An 18,330-nucleotide genomic window follows, 5' to 3' on the forward strand; every position below is an offset into this window, starting at 1 on the left:
TCCTTTCCTTTCTCGATTTTTCCTTTTTCTTTTCTTCCCCCCTCACATTCCACATTCTTGATATTCCATAGCAGAGTCAATTACTAACTGCTGAAGAAGAGCTGGTAATGACATGTTTGTCCAAAGATCACTGTTCCTAACACCAACCAGAAGAGAGGTCCTTTCTTACCCCATCGCAATTTCCCCCACTCCTTGGGATTGCACTAATTAAGACCACTTTGGCATTATCTTGTCTTTCCCACTAGATTGACAGCTTTCTGGAGGCAAAGAATGCTGCTTTCTTCATTGTTAAGACCCGCTTTCCTGTGTTCTAGAACTGTACCATCTGTATTCAGTTTGAATTAACTCATTTCCTTGCCTTTGAGAAGGGACGGGTCCACGCCATCCAGCTTGTGGAGGCAACATGGTATGCCTTTGGGTTTAGATCTTGAGTGTTAAGTCCCAACTCTGCCACTTACTGGTTGTCACCCTGGGTTCGTTACTATCTTTTCTCAAGGCCACTCTCTTTATAAAATGGGAAAACTAACCTACAGAACTGTTTGAAGGCCACTGACGCAGGGAGATTACCTTGCAAGTTGTAAGTACTTCCTGCATTTTCATTCCACTTCTTTGAGTCCAAATGAGGGGAGAGCCAATTTTACTTATTGATGCTTTTCAAACTCTTGGGTTTTTTTTTTACTTAATGGTTTAAGTGTTTAAAAATGCGCCTTGGCCTAGAAGAAATGGTGGCTTTCAGTGGCTATCTTGAAAGGAGGGAGTCACTGGCAATGATTTTTTTAAGCTTTGATTGCTGTATCAGTTGGAGTCCAGCCAGAGGGCAAAGCCATACCAGTTATTTGAGAGAACATTCAACATAAAAAGCTGGTAACCAGAAAACTGAAAGTGCAAAAGGCGAATTCAATGAGACCATGGTGGTAGCAACTGTAGGAAGCAACCACCATCCCTTGTAGCTGGGGGAACCAGGGGAACTAAGGGAGAGCCTTTAGAGAAGGATCCCACGGAGCTGCGGCGCAGAGCCCTGGGCCAGACACCAGTGGTAGGTGCTGGTATCTCTATGAGGGCGTGACGAGGCTGGTTCTACGAGTGTTGGGAAAACTGTAGTCTGGATCCAGCTGATGCTCCTGGAAGGTACCTCAGGTGTTACCAGGAGATGTCTTGCTGGGGTGATGCTTACAGAAATCTCAAGCAAACAAGAAAAGCTCACGGAGGGAACAGCTTTCTCCCTGGAGCGGCAGACAGGTGCGGACAGGATTAAGCCTTCTCTGTCCTCCAGCCTCGCAGCCTCCCCCTGGTGCTGCCCACCTGAAGAAAGCCACAGGGAGCCCGCAAAGCACAAGTACAGTTTGCAGAGTATCACAAAGTATCGCGAAGTGGAGTGTTAAGATGTGTTTGGAGCTGAGAGACGATGAACTTAATCGTTGATACACATGTTCAGAGCGGCCATTGCCAAGTACCAAGAGCTTTGGATGTCAAGCCGGTCTGACATCCCAGGACTGCAGGTTCAGGGCTTTGGACTCTAAAAGAAGCAAGGAATTATGATGGAATCTTTGTAAAAGGTTAGAGTCTGAATGGGCATTATACCACACAGAGAGAAGTATGTACTTGACTGGACAGTTGATCCAGTGTTGCTTGTTATGGTCATCATTTTAGTAAAATGAGCAAATATTATATGTAACTGTTTTAATAAAGACTACTGGTTTGACATTTACTGGAATGACTAGAAAATTAATGGCTCTGGATTTTATATTGCCAGTGTCGTTCCAATGAAAGCCCATACTAAGGCATCTGATGGGAGATGACCCTAAAGGAAGGCACAGTGTCCAAGGAGATTGGTCAACTAAGTATATGGAACAATCACCAAATTACTTACTCAAACACCCTGTTTCTTACATGAGGAATCTTGCCCTCAGAAGATATTACTGCCTGGAATTGTAGATAAGAAGTTGACTGTAGGAGAGGGATGCCCACTATTTATAATAAGAGCCCTGATTCTAATTGTCTTTCTATGGGTTTCTTTATATCACAGAATCTGAAGTTTTTGGCTCCCAACTTGAAACTCTAATTCCTCATAAAAAGCTCCAGAAAAGTTGGTTTCATTGGTTTCTAACAAACCCAACTCCTGTCCTGAGTTTCCTACTGTAAATCACCTTTATCCCCCACCATTTTTTAAAAAGATTTTATTTATTTATTTATTTATTTATTTATTTGAGAGAGAGAGAGAGCATGAGCAGGGGGAGGGGCAGAGGGAGAAGCAGACTCGCCCCTGAGCAGGGAGCCTGAGGATGTGGGCCTCAATCCCAGAACCCTGAGATCATGACCTGAGCCAAAGGCAGATGCTTAACTGACCGAGCCACCCAGGTGCCCTTTCCCCCACCATTTAAGCTCATGTTCTAGTCTGACCCCTCTCTCTTCTGACATACACCTTTCTCTGTAAATGGGGAGACATCCCACCTGCCCCTTGCCTTATACTGCCCAGGAATAAGCTATCTGCAAATGATCTCAAAAGATTGTCCTTTAAGAAAGTTTTCTTAACGTCCTAGTTTTCTATGCTCATGTGTAACTGTGTCTCAGAAACACATGGAAGGAATAAGATATTTGTCTGATTGGAACTGGATAGCTCAGGAAATCTGTTCAGCATAAATAGTAAATGGCTCTTAATCTTGATTTGGGAAATGTTACCCCATTTGCTATGATTAGCGTGTGCTGTGGTGGGACCTACCCGACATTCTTCTTTGCATAGTTATACAACTCCAAATGTCAAACAACTTCCTCTTCAGTCTGATTTGTGACACAAGAATAAATAAATATGTCAAATAATTTTAAAGAGGGAAGAAATGATACTCGAAAATGACTTGGGTTGAAATCCTTTGCCACAAGGGAAGATTTTAGGAATCATTTCAGAAAGACCAAAGGTGCTGACTAAAATAGGAAGAGAAAGAAAGACACCCAAAGTATTTTGGATCACAGATGGACTCCTTTTATGATGTAGCAGGAGAATAGAGCCTAGGAGCTCCATAACTTCACCCTTGCCTGACTCCTTTAAATATCTGAAAAGTTGAGATCTTCCAGAATCAACCAGAAAGGAGGAGTCTCCAACCTCTTGAGAGAATCCATTGGGGGTCAGAGGGAGTCTGTGATTGTTCTATGTGGGTTGGTCTTTGTTAAAGGGCTTGCCATGGGTTCCCTCTATAGGCGGTGCATCAGGATCATTTCAGTATAGGTAACCGAATACAGAACTGTTTATTTCAGTAAGCAGGGTAACAGGACTCAAGGGCTGAAAAATGTGTATTCATAACTGATCTATGATCTCCATTTCCCCCTTCATCAGGTTAACCTCTTCGAATTCTAGTACCATGGCTCCTTGTGTTACTTATGGTGTTGTGTTTAAGATTTCTTGGATTCAAGTCCTAACTTCTCCACAGAGTGATCCTCCCAGGACCTCAGTCTCCCCTCCACCCCCAGAGAATTGGGATGAACCAGGGTTTATCAAAATTCAGGGAGTTCATTCTTGTAAAGCCCCAAGAGTCTGTCCCATGGTGGGTAAATACTCCAGGGATGCTGGCTGTGGTTTCTGTCATATGACCTCTGCTTATCTACTACTATTTTGAAGGAACAGACATGTCTACTTACCCGTTAATCATCCCCGTTTCCTACTGATGGTTATTTGCATAACCAGCACCACCTGTGCTCTCGTTCTCTCACTAGCAAGAAGGATGATTTGTTAAACAATGGAGCTATTTGTGTTTTGCATAAATAGCTTGGCAACAACCACCGTCCCTTTCACCTGTACATTTCTTGTTGCGGGACATGATTATTCTTGTGTGGTTAATGTCATGCCAAGAGCCTGTTAAAAGCTAGAATGTAAGCTCCATGAGGGCAGGAACCAAATGGGTCTGCTCTATCACTGTGTCTCCTGTCCCCAGGACAGGGCCTCGCGCGTGGTAGACACTCAGTAAACACTTACTCAATGAACAGGCACATGAAGGAAGGGAGGAACTTTGTCACAACCATTCTTCTGTGGGTAGAGCGTGAGTTGCCTCAGAGAGGAAGGAGATTCACTGTGTCTGTTAAAACTGATCTGAATCTGTCAGTCACGGGAGGGAGAGGTCTTTCCCTCAGACCTAGAATGAGCTCCCGGTGCCTGGAGCCCTGGTAGGCAACAGAGCCAGCACACCCTTCTGCTCACTGAGGAGAACACATGATGGGGTAAGAAAGCACCCCGGTGTGGACACAGGTGGGGCTGAGAGGGAAGTGGGCCAGGCAAGGAGCCAGGAAATATTTCTCAGCTCTTTGGGACTATAACTCAAGTGGTTATTGAAGGGTCCAAGACTTCTGTTTTGGAGACTTGCCTGTTTTAAGGCTGTTTGTTGTTTTTCTGGAATTATTTATTTCTTGCTCCTCCTCAGCTTCACTCGGCCAGTACTAGGAACAGTCCTCATGGAGGAGGGCAGTCAGTGGTCCGTCTCTTTCTGCCCCGTCTAATGTCTGTAAGACACCACTATTGTCCTCATCTCAAATGCTGGTGAGAACCAACCTTTGGGGCCTATGTGTGCTGTAATTAAGCCAACCACTCTAGTGGACTCGATATGTGGAAAGGAGCCAAAACTCTCTCCACCATAAGCACCCTTTCGTTTCTCCAGTTGCATTGTTTTATGACAGTCATGCTAACATTTCTATAAAATGTCAAATGTGTGAATCACTTGTCTTGTCTTGGAATGGTTCTCCCTTCAACCCTCCATAGACTACCCCTCTCCCTTCCCTCCTTTTCTTCTCCTTTCCCTCCACTTTCCACTCCTTTTTGGAATGGAGATGGGGTTTTGACTGCAGCTTTGTTATTTATCCCTCTCCACCAGCTCACCCCCCCTCCCCGAATTAGAATAGGCTAAAGAGTTTTCAAGAAGGACTTGCAGTCCCCTAGGCAATTCTCCCACTCAACCTGGAAGGAACTCAAATGATTCTCAGCTCTGCCTGAGCTCTGATAATGGTATGTTCCTCAGAAGTTGTTTTAGCTGGCCTCATGGGCTTCACACAGATTGTTACTCAGCTGACAACTCAAGGGAACCCCTATGAACCTTTCCAGAACTTTCTTTGTATAGTTCTCTACTCTGAGCACTGTGCACTGCAAATTCCAGCCACCTTGGCCTCCCCTATCTTCAGTCTTTGTTTCTTCACCTTAGTGAGATTCCTTGACTCGGGGTTCCCCTCAACTGTGCTGCAGTCGGGCAGAGAGCCTAAGTCAGGGTAGGCTTACCTCACTTATTGCCTTTTCTCAAAGATCACAGTCTTCTGTTACATGTTGTCCAATGTTTGAAATTATATGTCTCAAGCAGTTTGGCCGTTGTTCTGGTTATGACAGAGGGAAGATAATTATAGTCAGTACTCTTTCATTCCCAAGTAAGAACTCTGGAGATGTAAGGAAATAGATAGGTGTTCTTTCCTTGATCAAATAAAAATGCAATTCTCTTATAAGCTGGGCCTTGATTTTTCTGTTGCCTGGGACCCTTTCCTTAGGTTACCTACGAAGGCTTGAGACGTCATGTTCCACCATGGTCTTGGCCTAGACTGTGTTTATTGTCCTCTAGAAGTATGAAGACAGCTTCTCTCTCTCTCTCTCTCTCTCTCTCTCTCTCTCTTTTTTTTAAGAGAACAACAGTGAGTGAGTGGGGGAAAGGGACAGAGGGAGAGGGAGAGAGAGAGAATCCCAAGCAGGCTCCATACTCAGAGCCGAGCCTGACAGGAGGCTTGATCTTACAACCCTGAGATCATGAACTGAGCTGAAACCAAGAGTCAGACGCTTAACCGACTGAGCCACCCAGGCGCCCTTGAAGGCAGCTTCTCATAAGCTGCCCATTCAACCAATCCCCGGTGAGAAATAATCAGACCATCCCGTTTTTACCAGTCCTTCCCACGCTTGCCAGAATTTCAGGAGAAAGAATGTGATGTAAAACTTGTTAGTGACATGTTCTTAGCTTTATTGAAATTCTTTCTTACAAAAGGTCTGATGTATTTTAGGCCAGGCCTAATTTCCTTTAGTCCCTGAAATCCAGGTCCATGGTTATTTCCATGTCCTCCTAAGTAAATATGTAAACTAGTAGACTTTTCGATTAAGGGTCAAACACTTATCATTGTGATTTTTATTTGATGTAAAACAAGACTTGTGTTTCCCCAAATGAAAAGACCAAATAAGAAAGTTATGTGGGTCTTCATCAATGGGATAACTGGATTTTTTGCCAGAACTGACTTGGAATTTATTTCGTTCAATGTGACATCTTTCCACCTTCGGTATTTTCTTTTTTTAATGTAAACTTTGCAATGCTCTGAGCTATGTAGTAAAGAGTGCTATGTTTATATATGCATAATATACTGGTTCTGGAAAAAGATGCATGAGTACATGCGTGTAATGTAAACATAGCAATTGATCAGGAGAGTCTCCGATCATTAGGACATTAATGGATAATAAGCATATTGTAAGCAAAAAACCACCAATAGCACATATTGGTTTAGTTGTCAGCCAGGAACTCTGCTGGTCCTATACCTGGATGGTCCCAGGTGTCACTTCCCTAGCCAAGCTGATGCTCACCCCATGTGACAGGTATTTGTGTATCCAAGGCCTGACTCAGTCTATGACTCCCCAAGGGAGGTGAGTCTGTGCTCACTTACTACCATGCAGCTTCCCTAGTCCTAGAACACGACGTATATGGCCTGGTTTGACCTCCTCCTCATGTCAAAAGCAGAATATGATCTCCCTGTCACCAGGAGAGGGGTGCAGACCAAGGACTGGCAGAGCCCCATGGCTCCTTCTTCTGCCAGACGTTATAGGGAATCCTCATTTCCCTACAGGATCCATCAGGACACATGTTCTGATCACAGGAGCACACCCAAAGAGTCCTGGAAAGTTCAATATCATCATCTCCAAACAGCTCCAAGACACAAGTAACTTGGCCTGAACCCTGACTGCCAGATGACTGAGTGTTGGTCTCAGTTTAACCCAGACAGCCCCCATGTCACCCTTCAAATCAGCTTTCCTCCTAGGTGGGTGGTTGGCCTGGAAGCCAGTCCGTGTCTGATCTTATACCCTGTAGGTTTGGAGTATGGAACCCTATAGTCCCACATGCCTTGCACCCGAGCTCCCTGCTCAAGCCTAGTAAAGACACTCTAGGATTCAGGTAGAAACAATGGTTACTGTCATTCTCAGTGCCCGGTGAACAGGTCAGCTGAGTGCTACCTAAAGGTAAGGTCTTACCCCAGCTAACAAGCCTTGGGGGAATGCTGCAAAGTGGATAAATGAATTTAGCACCCAAGATACTATGTAGTACACAGGGTAGTCACTCTATGGATGTCAGTTTCACTGCCCTTCTCCAAAGCCAGGCTGTCTCTTGCAGGGGCTGTGCATTTCCCTCTCACTCCTACAGGGGGCCCATTCTCTATGTCACTTCCCCGGACTAAGGAATGGTGTACGGAGGCAGAGTAAAGAAGGAAGAACGAAATCATTTGGTATAGTCTCTTGCTGGGAAGGAAAATGTCAAAACTCTTGGCCTAACTAAGGGAATTCTCTGAAGAGTAAATCACCTGTCAGGCCTCCCTCCCAAATCCACCTGCTGCATTTTCTCTCCAGCAGACTCTCAGCATTTAACCGACAGACCAAAGGCAAGCATGGGTATCGAGTCCTGATGCATGGTGCTTGGAAGGCTGGGCAAAATGACGATCCAGTAGATCCCAGAGTTGTACTTTGGAGCTGATGCCCAAGAGGAGAATGACGACAGGCCACCATGGTCCTGGGACAGGGATATGTGGGCCGGAGGATGCCAGGCTGGGCAGGGCAGAGGCGATGCCCGCACCCCAGGAATGCAGGAAGGAGGCTCGGCAGCAGGGCCCCAGACCCTGGACCATGCCCACGTTCAGTGTCTGTTGCACGTCACCCCAGCATCCTCAGCGTGCCCGCAGTTTGTCACCCCCCATTTGGAGAAGCTGCAGCGGAAGATGGAATCTTCTGTACCCTTGCAGGCGACATCATCCATCCAAATCCTCCCTGTGCCTGTGGGGACAAGTCAACATGGTTCCTTAGCAGACATGCAGGAGAGCAGGACAGAAGACAAACAGAGCATTGCCGTGTCTGTTCTTGACCAGGCTGTTCCGGACTCTGCTGGCAATTCTCAAATCTAGTGGTTCCCGCCTGCCCCCTCCACCGCCCACCAAGACCAAATGCTCATTTTCTAGGCTCAGTTCCTTGAGGCCAGGATAATAATAACTGTGGTGACGGCAGTATATATTGGTATCTCCTACATGTCAGACGTCTCACGTGTGTGATCTTCCTCCATCCTCATCATGGGGCTGTGAGATAGACATTACTACACCCATTTTATAGATGAAGGGCTGAGGCTCAGGATGCAATCAGTGCAAGGTTGCTCAGCTCTTAAGTGGCAGGGTGTGAACTCAAGATCAAGTTGTCATAGGCCCATGCTTTATATGCGACACCTCATGGCGTTTGAGATATAATCTCTTGCAGCCTTTGTTGCTGAGTACTCAAGCATGGGCTGATCTGAGGGACAATGTCCGATAGACCCTGGATGGGACAGATCCAGTGCCCCATAACCAAGTAGGTCAATGCCAACATTACCTCCGATCTTTTGAAATTTAAAGCAGATGGTTCCATCCTACAAGCCCAAAATAGTGGTGCTAGAATGGCAGGGGACCCCCGAATTTAACATTATGGCCAAACATATATTTAATGACAGGCAGAAGCATCCCTAATCAGAAGTAATTAGATCAGTTCCCAAAGTATAAGGTCCCTAAGACAATCTATTGGAGTTTCTCCAGCAGCTAGTCCTGCTTACCCATATCTTAAGGGGACACGCCTGCTGGTCTGATAACTCACTTTCATTGGCTTTCCCAGGAATGAAAAGAAACTTGGGAGATAGAAACTTGGCATTGAAGTTCTTCAATGAATGTCAGAGGACTAGGGCAGCTGGGTGAGGCTCCAGGAGGTAATAGAGAGGGCCTGTCTGGGGCCAGAGGGGCCAGTGGAGAGGGGAGTGGGCTACACCACAAGTCACCTGGAGCCCCCACTGATCAACTGGCAGGACCATCACTCATGGTTCTGCCATGTTCTCTGTGCTCACGGCCATGCCAGGCCCCAGATGATGGGAGCCCATTTGGGAGCCCTCTGGAAATGTGACTGAGCTTTAGGACACCCACAGAAGCAGTGCCTTAGAGCCTGGTTACTCCAAGTGTGGTCCTGGACCAGCAGCATCAGCATTACCCAGAGCTTATTAGAAATGCAGAACTTCGGGTCCCACCTAGGGCTACTGAGCCAGAATCTACATTTTAACCAAGAGATTATGTGCTGCAGTTTGAGAAGCACCAATGGAGCAGAAGAAGTAGGGATTTACAGTAAGTAGGACAGGCCTTGATTCAACTCCCAGCCCCATCCGGGGGACCATTTCAGTTTTAAAACTGGGAGGGGATTCCCAGGATGTGAGAATTTTGGTACTAAAACCAGGTACTTTCTGGATAAACCAGGATTGTTGGTCATTCCAGGACCCTAGCTTGTTAGGTCTATGAGCTGGCCCCAAAAAGCATGGGGTTAAAGGTCATAAACTAGCTGTGTCAACCTGGCAAGTCAGATGAGGCAATAAATTGTTCCTGATTTTTAAAGGACTTCGAAATCTACTAAAACCCTATAAAAAAGGTAGCTCAGGGATTGGCACCACGCCCTGACCCTAGCCCTGTCTCCTCCTTGTCCCATCTCTCAGCGTCCAGACAACTCCTTCAAGAGGAATTGTCGGGACAACTCTAAAAACCTTCAAACCGCCACTCACTCTTGAACCACATGGGGGAATTCTCTTTACAAAGAACGTCCAGGAAACATTGAACCCTTTCTGCTGCCCACAAAGTCCACCACATGAGCTATGTGGCTCTAGACGTATTTTCGTTACACAGGGATTTTCAGCCTCTGTTGTCATGGGATGGCCGAGCAGTGAACGTGGGGACAGAGCTGGGAGGAGGAGAGGCCTCCTTCTGCTGTCTTGGCCTTTGCTTCTTCACAAGAGCCTCTTCCCTGGCCGGGAGACCCTGTGCATCTTACACAATAAGCCCTTTGAGGCCGAGCAATAATTTGCAGATTAAATGTCTCCTGGAAAACACATCAGTTTACAAATTACCCAGGAAAAGCCTGCAGGCCCAAGAGCTCTATGGGATTAGTCACACCCAAAACAAATTAAGAAGCCAATAAAGGAAACTGACAAATACAGAACAGGCCCAAGGTAACCAGCTCAAATGCGTATATAGGCTCACGAAACTCCAAACTCTGGTGGGTGTTTTTGCCAGGAAGTTCTGGCTATTTTGCAGTCATGTAAGAGCTAATAAAATAAGAATTGGTTCATTAAATCAGCAGCGCTTGATAGCTACAGTCTCACGGCATTATGGGGCATTGCTGGGCGGCCAGTTAACCTGTGAACCAGCCCCACTGCTCGCCATGTCAGAGAGCCTGGAAATCCCACTCTATGCACCAATCATCACTTTAGCTTTAGAACTGACATCTGAGGACTCAAAGTGAGGCCCCAAAACCAGGAATGTCGGCATGACCCAGGAGCTCGTTAGAAATACGGAAGCCTGCCTCCGCCCAGACTTGAATCAGAATTTGCATTTTTAAGAAGATCTCCATGATTCTTATGCACATTCAGGTCTGAGGAGCCCTTCTCTCATTGAGGTCTGTACTTCTGCACAGCTATCTCTGCAAGCTCCCTAACAAAGCCCTGGGACAACGCAGGGTAGGGTGCTCTGCTCCCCACTGTTTAGATCAGAAAAAGGAAGCAATAGGGTGACATTTTATCCTGAGGGGGCAAAATTGGGACCAGAGGCCAGGTCTTCTGACACTCAGACACCAGGGGCCGCTTGAAGGTCATATTGTTGGGAATGAGTAAGTGGAGATTTTATTTTATCCTCCTCATTCATGCGTTTGTTCATTCATTCATTAACATATATTTGAGGGCCTATTCCATGCTCAGCATTATGCTGGGTGTTTGGACTACATCAACGAACAAAAAAATGATGGAACAACAAGAAAAACCTCTGCCTCATGGAGCTAACATTTGAGCTTCTACATGTTTATTTGGAGTAATATTAATAGAAGGAATAAGTTACACTGAATCCTCCAGGCTCCCCTCAGAGCCTCACACACAGGTAATCAGGACAGCTTATCAAACAGATATTTAAGAGATGGGAAAACTCAGAAAGATTAAGTGACTTGCCCCATAACGACTAAGGGCAAGAGACTATGTCCCAGGCCTCTGACGTGCAGGCAGTCCGGGACTTGCGCCTTACAGGGACGCAGTGTACAGCATGAACACCAGGCCAGGGGTGGCAAACCATGGGCCATGTCAGCCCACTGTGCTTTTGTAAATAAAATTTTATTGGAACACAGCCCCACTGGTTGACTATGTTTTGTCTATGGTTGCTTTCGTGCTACACAAGCAGAGTTGAGTAGTGAGAGAAACCATTGGCCCACAAAGTCTAAAATATTTACTACCTGGCCCTTTCATGTTTGCTGACATGTGCTCAAAGCCACCTCCCCATATTTGGATCTTATCATAGAGGAGAAAGGCAAAAACTGGTCTTAATAATATGATTAGAAGTAAACACTCCCAATTCCATCCCTCACACTCTCACCTACAAATCTAGCTGCATTTGTACCCATCCTCACCTCCTTTTGTCTGTCTGTCTCCTAGAGAGGTCTTCCCTGCAGATCCAAGGCTACCTCCCAGCTGGGCTCCTTCCCGCCCCCTCTTCCTAGACCTCCTTCCACCCATCACCAGCCATCTGCTCCAACTGCATTTCCTCCCTCTCCAACAGCTCTTGGACCCATTTAAAATTGAAAAACACCTTTAAGGGGCGCCTGGCTGGCTCAGTCATTAAGCGTCTGCCTTTGGTTCAGGTCATGATCCCAGGATCCTGGGATGGAGCCCCACATCCCGGCTCCCTGCTCGGCAAGAAGCCTGCTTCTCCCTCTCCCATTCCCCCTTGTGTTCCTGCTCTCGCTATCTCTCTCTCTGTCAAATAAATAAATTCTTCTAAAAAAAATTAAAAAAAGAAAAACACCTTTAAGTCTCTCCCATTTGGCGATTTCTTTGCCTTTTTTTCCCCAGAGAAATGGATACTTTGATGATTGAGCCCTGTCCAGGGAAACTTTTATGGTGCCAGACCCCTAAGAGAACTACCAGGAATTGGAAGTCTCTTGTATTCTACCAGGGAGGACTCAGGTTAGCGAGCACAGAAGTTCCTTCCTTCTTTCCTTCCTCCCCTGTCCCCCCACCCCACCCCCTTCCTCCCTCCCTCTCACATTTAGCCGGTACCTATGAAGTCCTAGACACAGCCCTGGGTTTTGGAGCTGGGAAGGTAAAGCCCTCAAGATGTTCACACTCGCATCAGAGCTCAGGAGAGCGTGAGAGGTGCCATGTTAGAGACACGATGCCAGGGGAGCTGGGAATGGGGTGGGGATGGAAGTCACCAGCAAAGCTCCCCTCAGGAGCTGATGATTGAGCTGACTTTAAAAGCTGACTAGGAATTAGCTAGATGAAGAAGGAGGGGAAGGCGTTCCAGACCGAACGTGGGAAGATACGGAAACGTGAAATAGCCATAGGAGCTCAGAGAACACAAGTGTCCGCATGTGGCTGGAGGGTGAGAGAGAGGTGGGAGGCAGAGTAGGAGGGATCTCGTTTCAGAAAGAACTCTGGCAGCCATGAGGAGGGAGGTGACAGGAGCCAGGCTGGAGGTGAGGAAGAAGCTCATGGAGGGTCACAGCCACCCCTGCACCCACGTTCACTGGCACCCGACCTCCACCCAACGTAGAGCAGAGAAGTGAGCACACCAGGGCCTGCACTGTGCTTACTGCTTGACACACGTGATCTCATTTAGCAAATGCCACCATCCTTCAAAAGTGGGAGGGCTCAAGCTAGGGGAGGTGATAAAATCTGCTGTGCCAGGCCACCAGCTGGAAGTGGCAGATTTGAGATTCTAACTTGGGTTGGACCCACAGCCTGAGCTCCTAACCACCGCTCTACCCTGCCTGGCCTCCTAGGGCAAGAGCAGGGAGGACAAAGAGGAAGGGACAGAATCAAGGGACACCAGAGAGTAGACACTGGTGAAATCTGTGGGACCCAGGGACTGGCCAGATGAAGGGATGGGGAGAGGGAGAGAGCGGGATGGGGGACGGGCCGGCAGTCCTGGCGGGCAGGGCAGGAAGCACATCCAGAGGGCACAGAGAGAGGCCAAGCCATGGAGGGAGGGGCCAGGGCTTGGGAGACTGAGCCTGGGAACCGGCAGACTGGGATCAGGAGTTGGGGCCCTGGTGGGGAAGAGGGCTGTGGTCAGAGGGGTATCCCAATCTGAGGCACGGCCCTACCGCTGCCACGAGAGGCCGCATCCCCTCCCCCCCTCGCCCCCATAGCCACCACAGCATTCCCCCCCCGCTCCGCCCCCATAGCCACCACAGCATAAGATTCAGTAAACACGCCTGCCTTTCCCTCTACACCGAAGCTATTGAGGCTGGAGGCGAGGGTTACTCAACCTCGTGTCCCAGCACCGAGCCTAGTGCCCAGCGATGGGAGGGGCCTAGAAGCTGCTGAGGAAGCAGGCAGAGCAGCCTGGCTTCGGAACAAGGGCTCAGAAGAGCCTCGGCTGGGCCAGCCCCTTCTCTTACCTGCTGTGAGCCCCTTCATAACACCTGGCCGGCCTACCTGTCCAGGTCTCAAATATCACGTAAGATACTAGATGGGGACAGAGACGGGGAAATGACAGTGCAGATGTGATATGTACGGGGAAGGGAGTCCGGTTTTGCACTGACTGGTTTAAAGTGATGATTTCAGGGACACCTGGGTGGCTCAGTTGGTTTCGGCTCAGGTCCTGATCTCAGGGCTGTGAGATCGAGCCCTGCGTCCGGCTCCTTGCTCAGAGGGGAATCTGCTTGAGATTTTTTTTCTCTCTCTCTCCCTCTGCCCCTCCCCCCCAATAAATAAATAAATCTTTGAAAAAAAGAAGGGGCGATTTCAGAACTTCCCCACTTGTCACATGCTACAAAAATCAAGGGGGAATGAAAGAGGCCATGGAGTCTCAGTTTGGGACTAACACTGCCCGTGACATGCAAACGACTTGTTTCGGCTTCTCTAAAGGAGTTTCTGATATTTTTCGTCCCCACAGGTTTTACTTCCACTCCCTAGGAAGGAGTCCTCCCTGAAGGCAAGAATGGAAAAGCAAGGACTGTTCCTACAGTCCCTGTTCCTCATGCAGACAGAAATGGCGTTTTTCCTTGAAGAAAACAGGCTGAAATCCGGCCCGGAGCTTTAAGTGGGAGGAAAGCGCTCTCTCCGGGTGGGCTGCCCTCGGAGGGGCTGTATTCTCTGAACTCCCCCCGCGCCCCGGCCTTGGCCTTCGCTGGAGAGGCCAGGACGGGCGGGGCCCGGACGGACTGGGAAGGGGGCAGGACGGGTGCGCAGGACGGGCGGGCGGGGCCAGGCAGCTGCTCTCTGCCGGTGGTCACAACAGATTTCACCAGTCACCTTCAGCCCCTGGGATTGTCTCCTCCTGCTCAGCTGACTGTAACAAAGTACCACTGACTGAGTGGCTTGCAAACAACAGACCTTTATGTCTCACAGCTCTGGAGGCTGCGAGTCCGAGATTAGGGTGTCAGCATGGCTGGGCTCTGAGGAGGGCTCTCTTCTGGGTGGGAGACTGCATCCTTCTCTGTGTATCCTCAGGGAAAGAGGACGAGGGAACTCTCCGGGGTCTCTTTTATAAGAGCGCTGGTCCCATCATGTCATGACCTGATCGCCTCCCAGAGATTCCCCCCCCTCATCGCGTCATGTTGGGGGTTAGGATTGCAATATATGAATTCGGGGGAGACACAGTCTACAACAGTGCCTGGGAGTCTAAGGGCTGAGATTCTGAATCAGAGTTGCCCCAGCCCCTGGGAACCGGCAGACTGGGATCAGGAGTTGGGGCCCTAGTGGGGAAGAGGGCTATGGTGGAGATCCCTAGTGGAGATGAGGCGAAGGGTGACTGAGCAGTGGAGGGTGCCACAGCCAGCCTGGATGTGAAGTGGCTCTGTTTCTCTCTCTGGAGCGGATGCGCCAGTCCCCCCCCCCCCCCCCCCACGCCATGCCCTGAGTCCCTTTAGCCTTCCAGCACCGTGGTTCTGGCAGCCAGTGTATCGGGCAGGACAGCGACCATGCCTGGCTCCACTCCACGACACAAGGAGCGCTCACAGCTGGGCTGTCTCTTCCTGTGCAGGTCACAAGGGAGACCTGGCAACCGAGTGTGAGTGGATCGGTCCAAATCCCTCTCCACACCTGTCAGGACTTGGGTCCTATGACAGGAGCATTCCAAATCCCAGGGGACTCAAGCTGGAAGGCACATCACAGAGTCTGCAAGCCCTTTTAAGTTACAGACAGGGACGCCAAGACCCACAGGGAAGAAGCAACAAGATCACACAGCCACAGGTCAGCACACTCTCCTATGGGTGTGGGGAGTCCTGCGTGGTGCATTTGGGACTGTTGTAGTTGTGAGTCAACGCAGGTTTCTTCAAGGTCAAGGTCTGACAGAGGAAAAAGCATGTGTGAACGTGAATTTTGTATTTGAGTGTGAAAGTGTATGTGGTGCCATGGATGTTTAACAAGTGATCCCATTTTGTGTGTCGCTTGGGTGGTGGTCACAGCAAGCATGGCACGGTATAGAGAGTGCTCTGTGCTGAATTGTGTTCCCTCAAATTACTATGTTGAAGTCCTAAGCCCTGGCACCTCGAAATGTCACTATTTGGAGACAGGCCCCTTAAAAGAGGTGATTAAGGTAAAATGAGGCCATCAGGGAGGGCCCTAATCCAAGATGACTGTGTCCTTATAAGAAGAGATTAGGACACACACAGAGGGAAGACCTTGTAAAGACATACGGAGAAGACAGCCACGCACGAGCCCAGGACAGAGGCCTCGGGAGAAACCAAACCCGCTGACACCTTGATTGTGGGCCCTCCAGCCTCCAGAACTGTGAGAAAACAAAATTCTGTTGCTTCAGCTCCGCAGGTCTGTGCTATTTGTTACAGTGGCCGAGCAGACTAATGCAGAGCGCGAGCCTGAGGGACAGACACAGTGCCGTGGATGGGGACTGGAGCTGGGCATCTGCCCAGAGAAGGTCTGCACCCCTCCCTCACAGCACCTTGTGCCATCTGCAGGAAGGGAGGCGCGCTTGAGCAGGTTGAAAGGAAAGCAACCAAAATGGTGAAGGCTTTCAAAATCCTGTCACATGAGGACGAGATGGAGTTACTGGAGATATTCACCTGAAGAAGAAAAGCCTCAGAGAGGGTCAGGGACAGCCTGCAGAATGGATGAGAGCCTGGTCTCCTAAGCCACCTGCCATTTGCTAGCTGTGTGACCGGGGGCAGGTCATTCAACCTCTCTGTGCCTCGGTTTCCTCATTTGGAAAGTGGTGATGTTAGCTGTACCTACTTCCTAGTGTTGTAAGGGTTAAATGAGTGACTATCTGTAACATGTTTAGAACCGAACCTGGCACACAATGGGCGCTATGTAAGCATTTGGCCCGCTCTGTGCTCCATCACGAAACTGCAACAGCGCTAAGTGGGAGGGAGACGCAGGGCTGAGAAGGAGAGCCCCCAGGGGAATCCGACAGGAGACCAGAAATAAAAGGAGGTCAATCCAAGGAAAGGAAGAATGTTCTAATAACCAGAACTGTGTGAAGACATGCCAGCTTGCGTGGGGGACAGCAAGCCTCCCGTTGCAGGAAGCGTGGGGGGCAGAGGTCAGCTGACCCTTGGCGGGACTCAGGCTCTGGGGAGGAGACCCGACGAGCATTCCTGGGCCCTCTCCCCCAGAGGGCTTACCTTGCCCAAACCGCGCTGTCCGGTACACCTCCTCCACGCCGCGGAAGCCCAGCATGCGGCACACCACGTCGCCGTCCTTCTTGTCCCAGCCGTCGTCACACACGGTGCCCCAGCGCCGCTCGTGGTACACCTCCACGCGACCTTCGTGCGGCCCGGAGCCGTTCACCAGCCGGATCATCACGGCATCCACGCCACCTGCTGGGAGCAGCCCGGGGCACCGCTGAGCTCTGGGCTCGCCCGCACCCCCAGCCCTCACGGGGGACCTGCCCCCTACCCCACCCCCGCATGGGGCAGAGGGGACCCAGACCATGACCTGCAGAAACCCTGGGGTCTCACCCCTGCCCTTGATCAGTCTGCTTCTCTCTACCTTTTTTTTTCTTTTAATAAACTTCATTTTGGGGGGCACCCGAGTGGCTCAGTCGTTTAGCGTCCAACTCTGGGTTTTGGCTCAGGTCATGATCTCAGGGGTGGTGAGATGGAGCCCTGCATGGGGCTATGTGATCAGCGCAGAGTCTGCTTGAGATTCTTTCCCTCTCCCCTTCCCTCCCCTTCTGCCCCTGTCCCTGCTCTGGCTGGTGTGCAAGCTCTCTCTCAAATAAATAAATAAATAAATAAATAAATAAACAAACAAACAAATAAATAACAGCTTAAAAAAAAGATAGACTTCATTTTTTCAGAACCGTTTTAAGTTCACAGAAAAATTTCCCGTAGCCCCTTTGCCCCTACACAAACACAGCCTCCCCCACTGTTAAGAGCCCACGGCGGAATGAACCTACACTGACAGGTCATTATCACCGAGTCCACCGTCTACCTTAGGATTCCTTCTTGGTGTATATTCAGTGGGTTTGGACAAATGTCTAATGACATGTATCCACCATTATAGTATCCTACAGAGTAGTTTTGGTTTTTTTTTTAAGATTTTATTTATTTATTTGAGACAGAGAGAATGAGAGAGAGAGAGCACATGAGAGAGGGGAGGGTCAGAGGGAGAAGCAGACTCCCCGCCGAGCAGGGAGCCCGATGTGGGACTCGATCCAGGGACTCCAGGATCATGACCTGAGCCGAAGGCAGTCGCTTAACCAACTGAGCCACCCAGGCGCCCCTACAGAGTAGTTTTATTGCCCTAAAAATCCTCTGTGCTCTTCCTACTCATCCCTCCCCACTTCCCAGCCCCTGCTGACCACTGATCTTTTCATTGTCTCCACAGTCTTGCCTTTCCCAGAATGTCATACAGTTGGAATCATACAGTATGCAGCCTTTCCAGATTGGCTTCTTTCACCTAGGAATATGCATTTAAGGTTCCTCCATGTCTTTTGTGGCCTGATAGCTCATTTCTTTAGAGCACTGAAGAATATTCCATTGTCCAGATGTGCCCCATTTTATTTATCCATTCACCTCCTGCAGGACATGTGCCTCCAAGTTTTGGCAGTTATGAATAAAGGTGCTAT

At 49.0% G+C, this 18,330-nt stretch overlaps 1 protein-coding gene across 5 annotated transcripts in view; it reads right to left on the reverse strand.

Moving 5' to 3' along the window:
* Positions 1-5,951: 5,951 nt before the first annotated feature.
* The window catches only part of SCARA5 (scavenger receptor class A member 5), a 116,054-nt gene continuing 103,675 nt past the window's right edge, over positions 5,952-18,330 (reverse strand). For 3 of the 5 annotated variants that reach the window (XM_035022621.1, XM_035022619.1, XM_035022623.1), the window contains 2 exons: positions 16,883-17,080; positions 5,952-8,035 (listed from right to left, as the gene is read on the reverse strand). In XM_035022621.1, coding sequence (XP_034878512.1) covers positions 7,899-8,035; positions 16,883-17,080 — 335 coding nt within the window. In that variant the 3' untranslated portion in view covers positions 5,952-7,898. The remainder of the gene's footprint in view (positions 8,036-16,882; positions 17,081-18,330) is intronic. The other 2 variants (XM_035022622.1, XM_035022620.1) reach the window with 1 other exon arrangement.

Source organism: Mirounga leonina, unplaced genomic scaffold (assembly GCF_011800145.1).
Source record: "Mirounga leonina isolate KUSES-001 unplaced genomic scaffold, KU_Mleo_1.0 Mir_176, whole genome shotgun sequence".
Classification (NCBI taxonomy): domain Eukaryota; kingdom Metazoa; phylum Chordata; class Mammalia; order Carnivora; family Phocidae; genus Mirounga; species Mirounga leonina.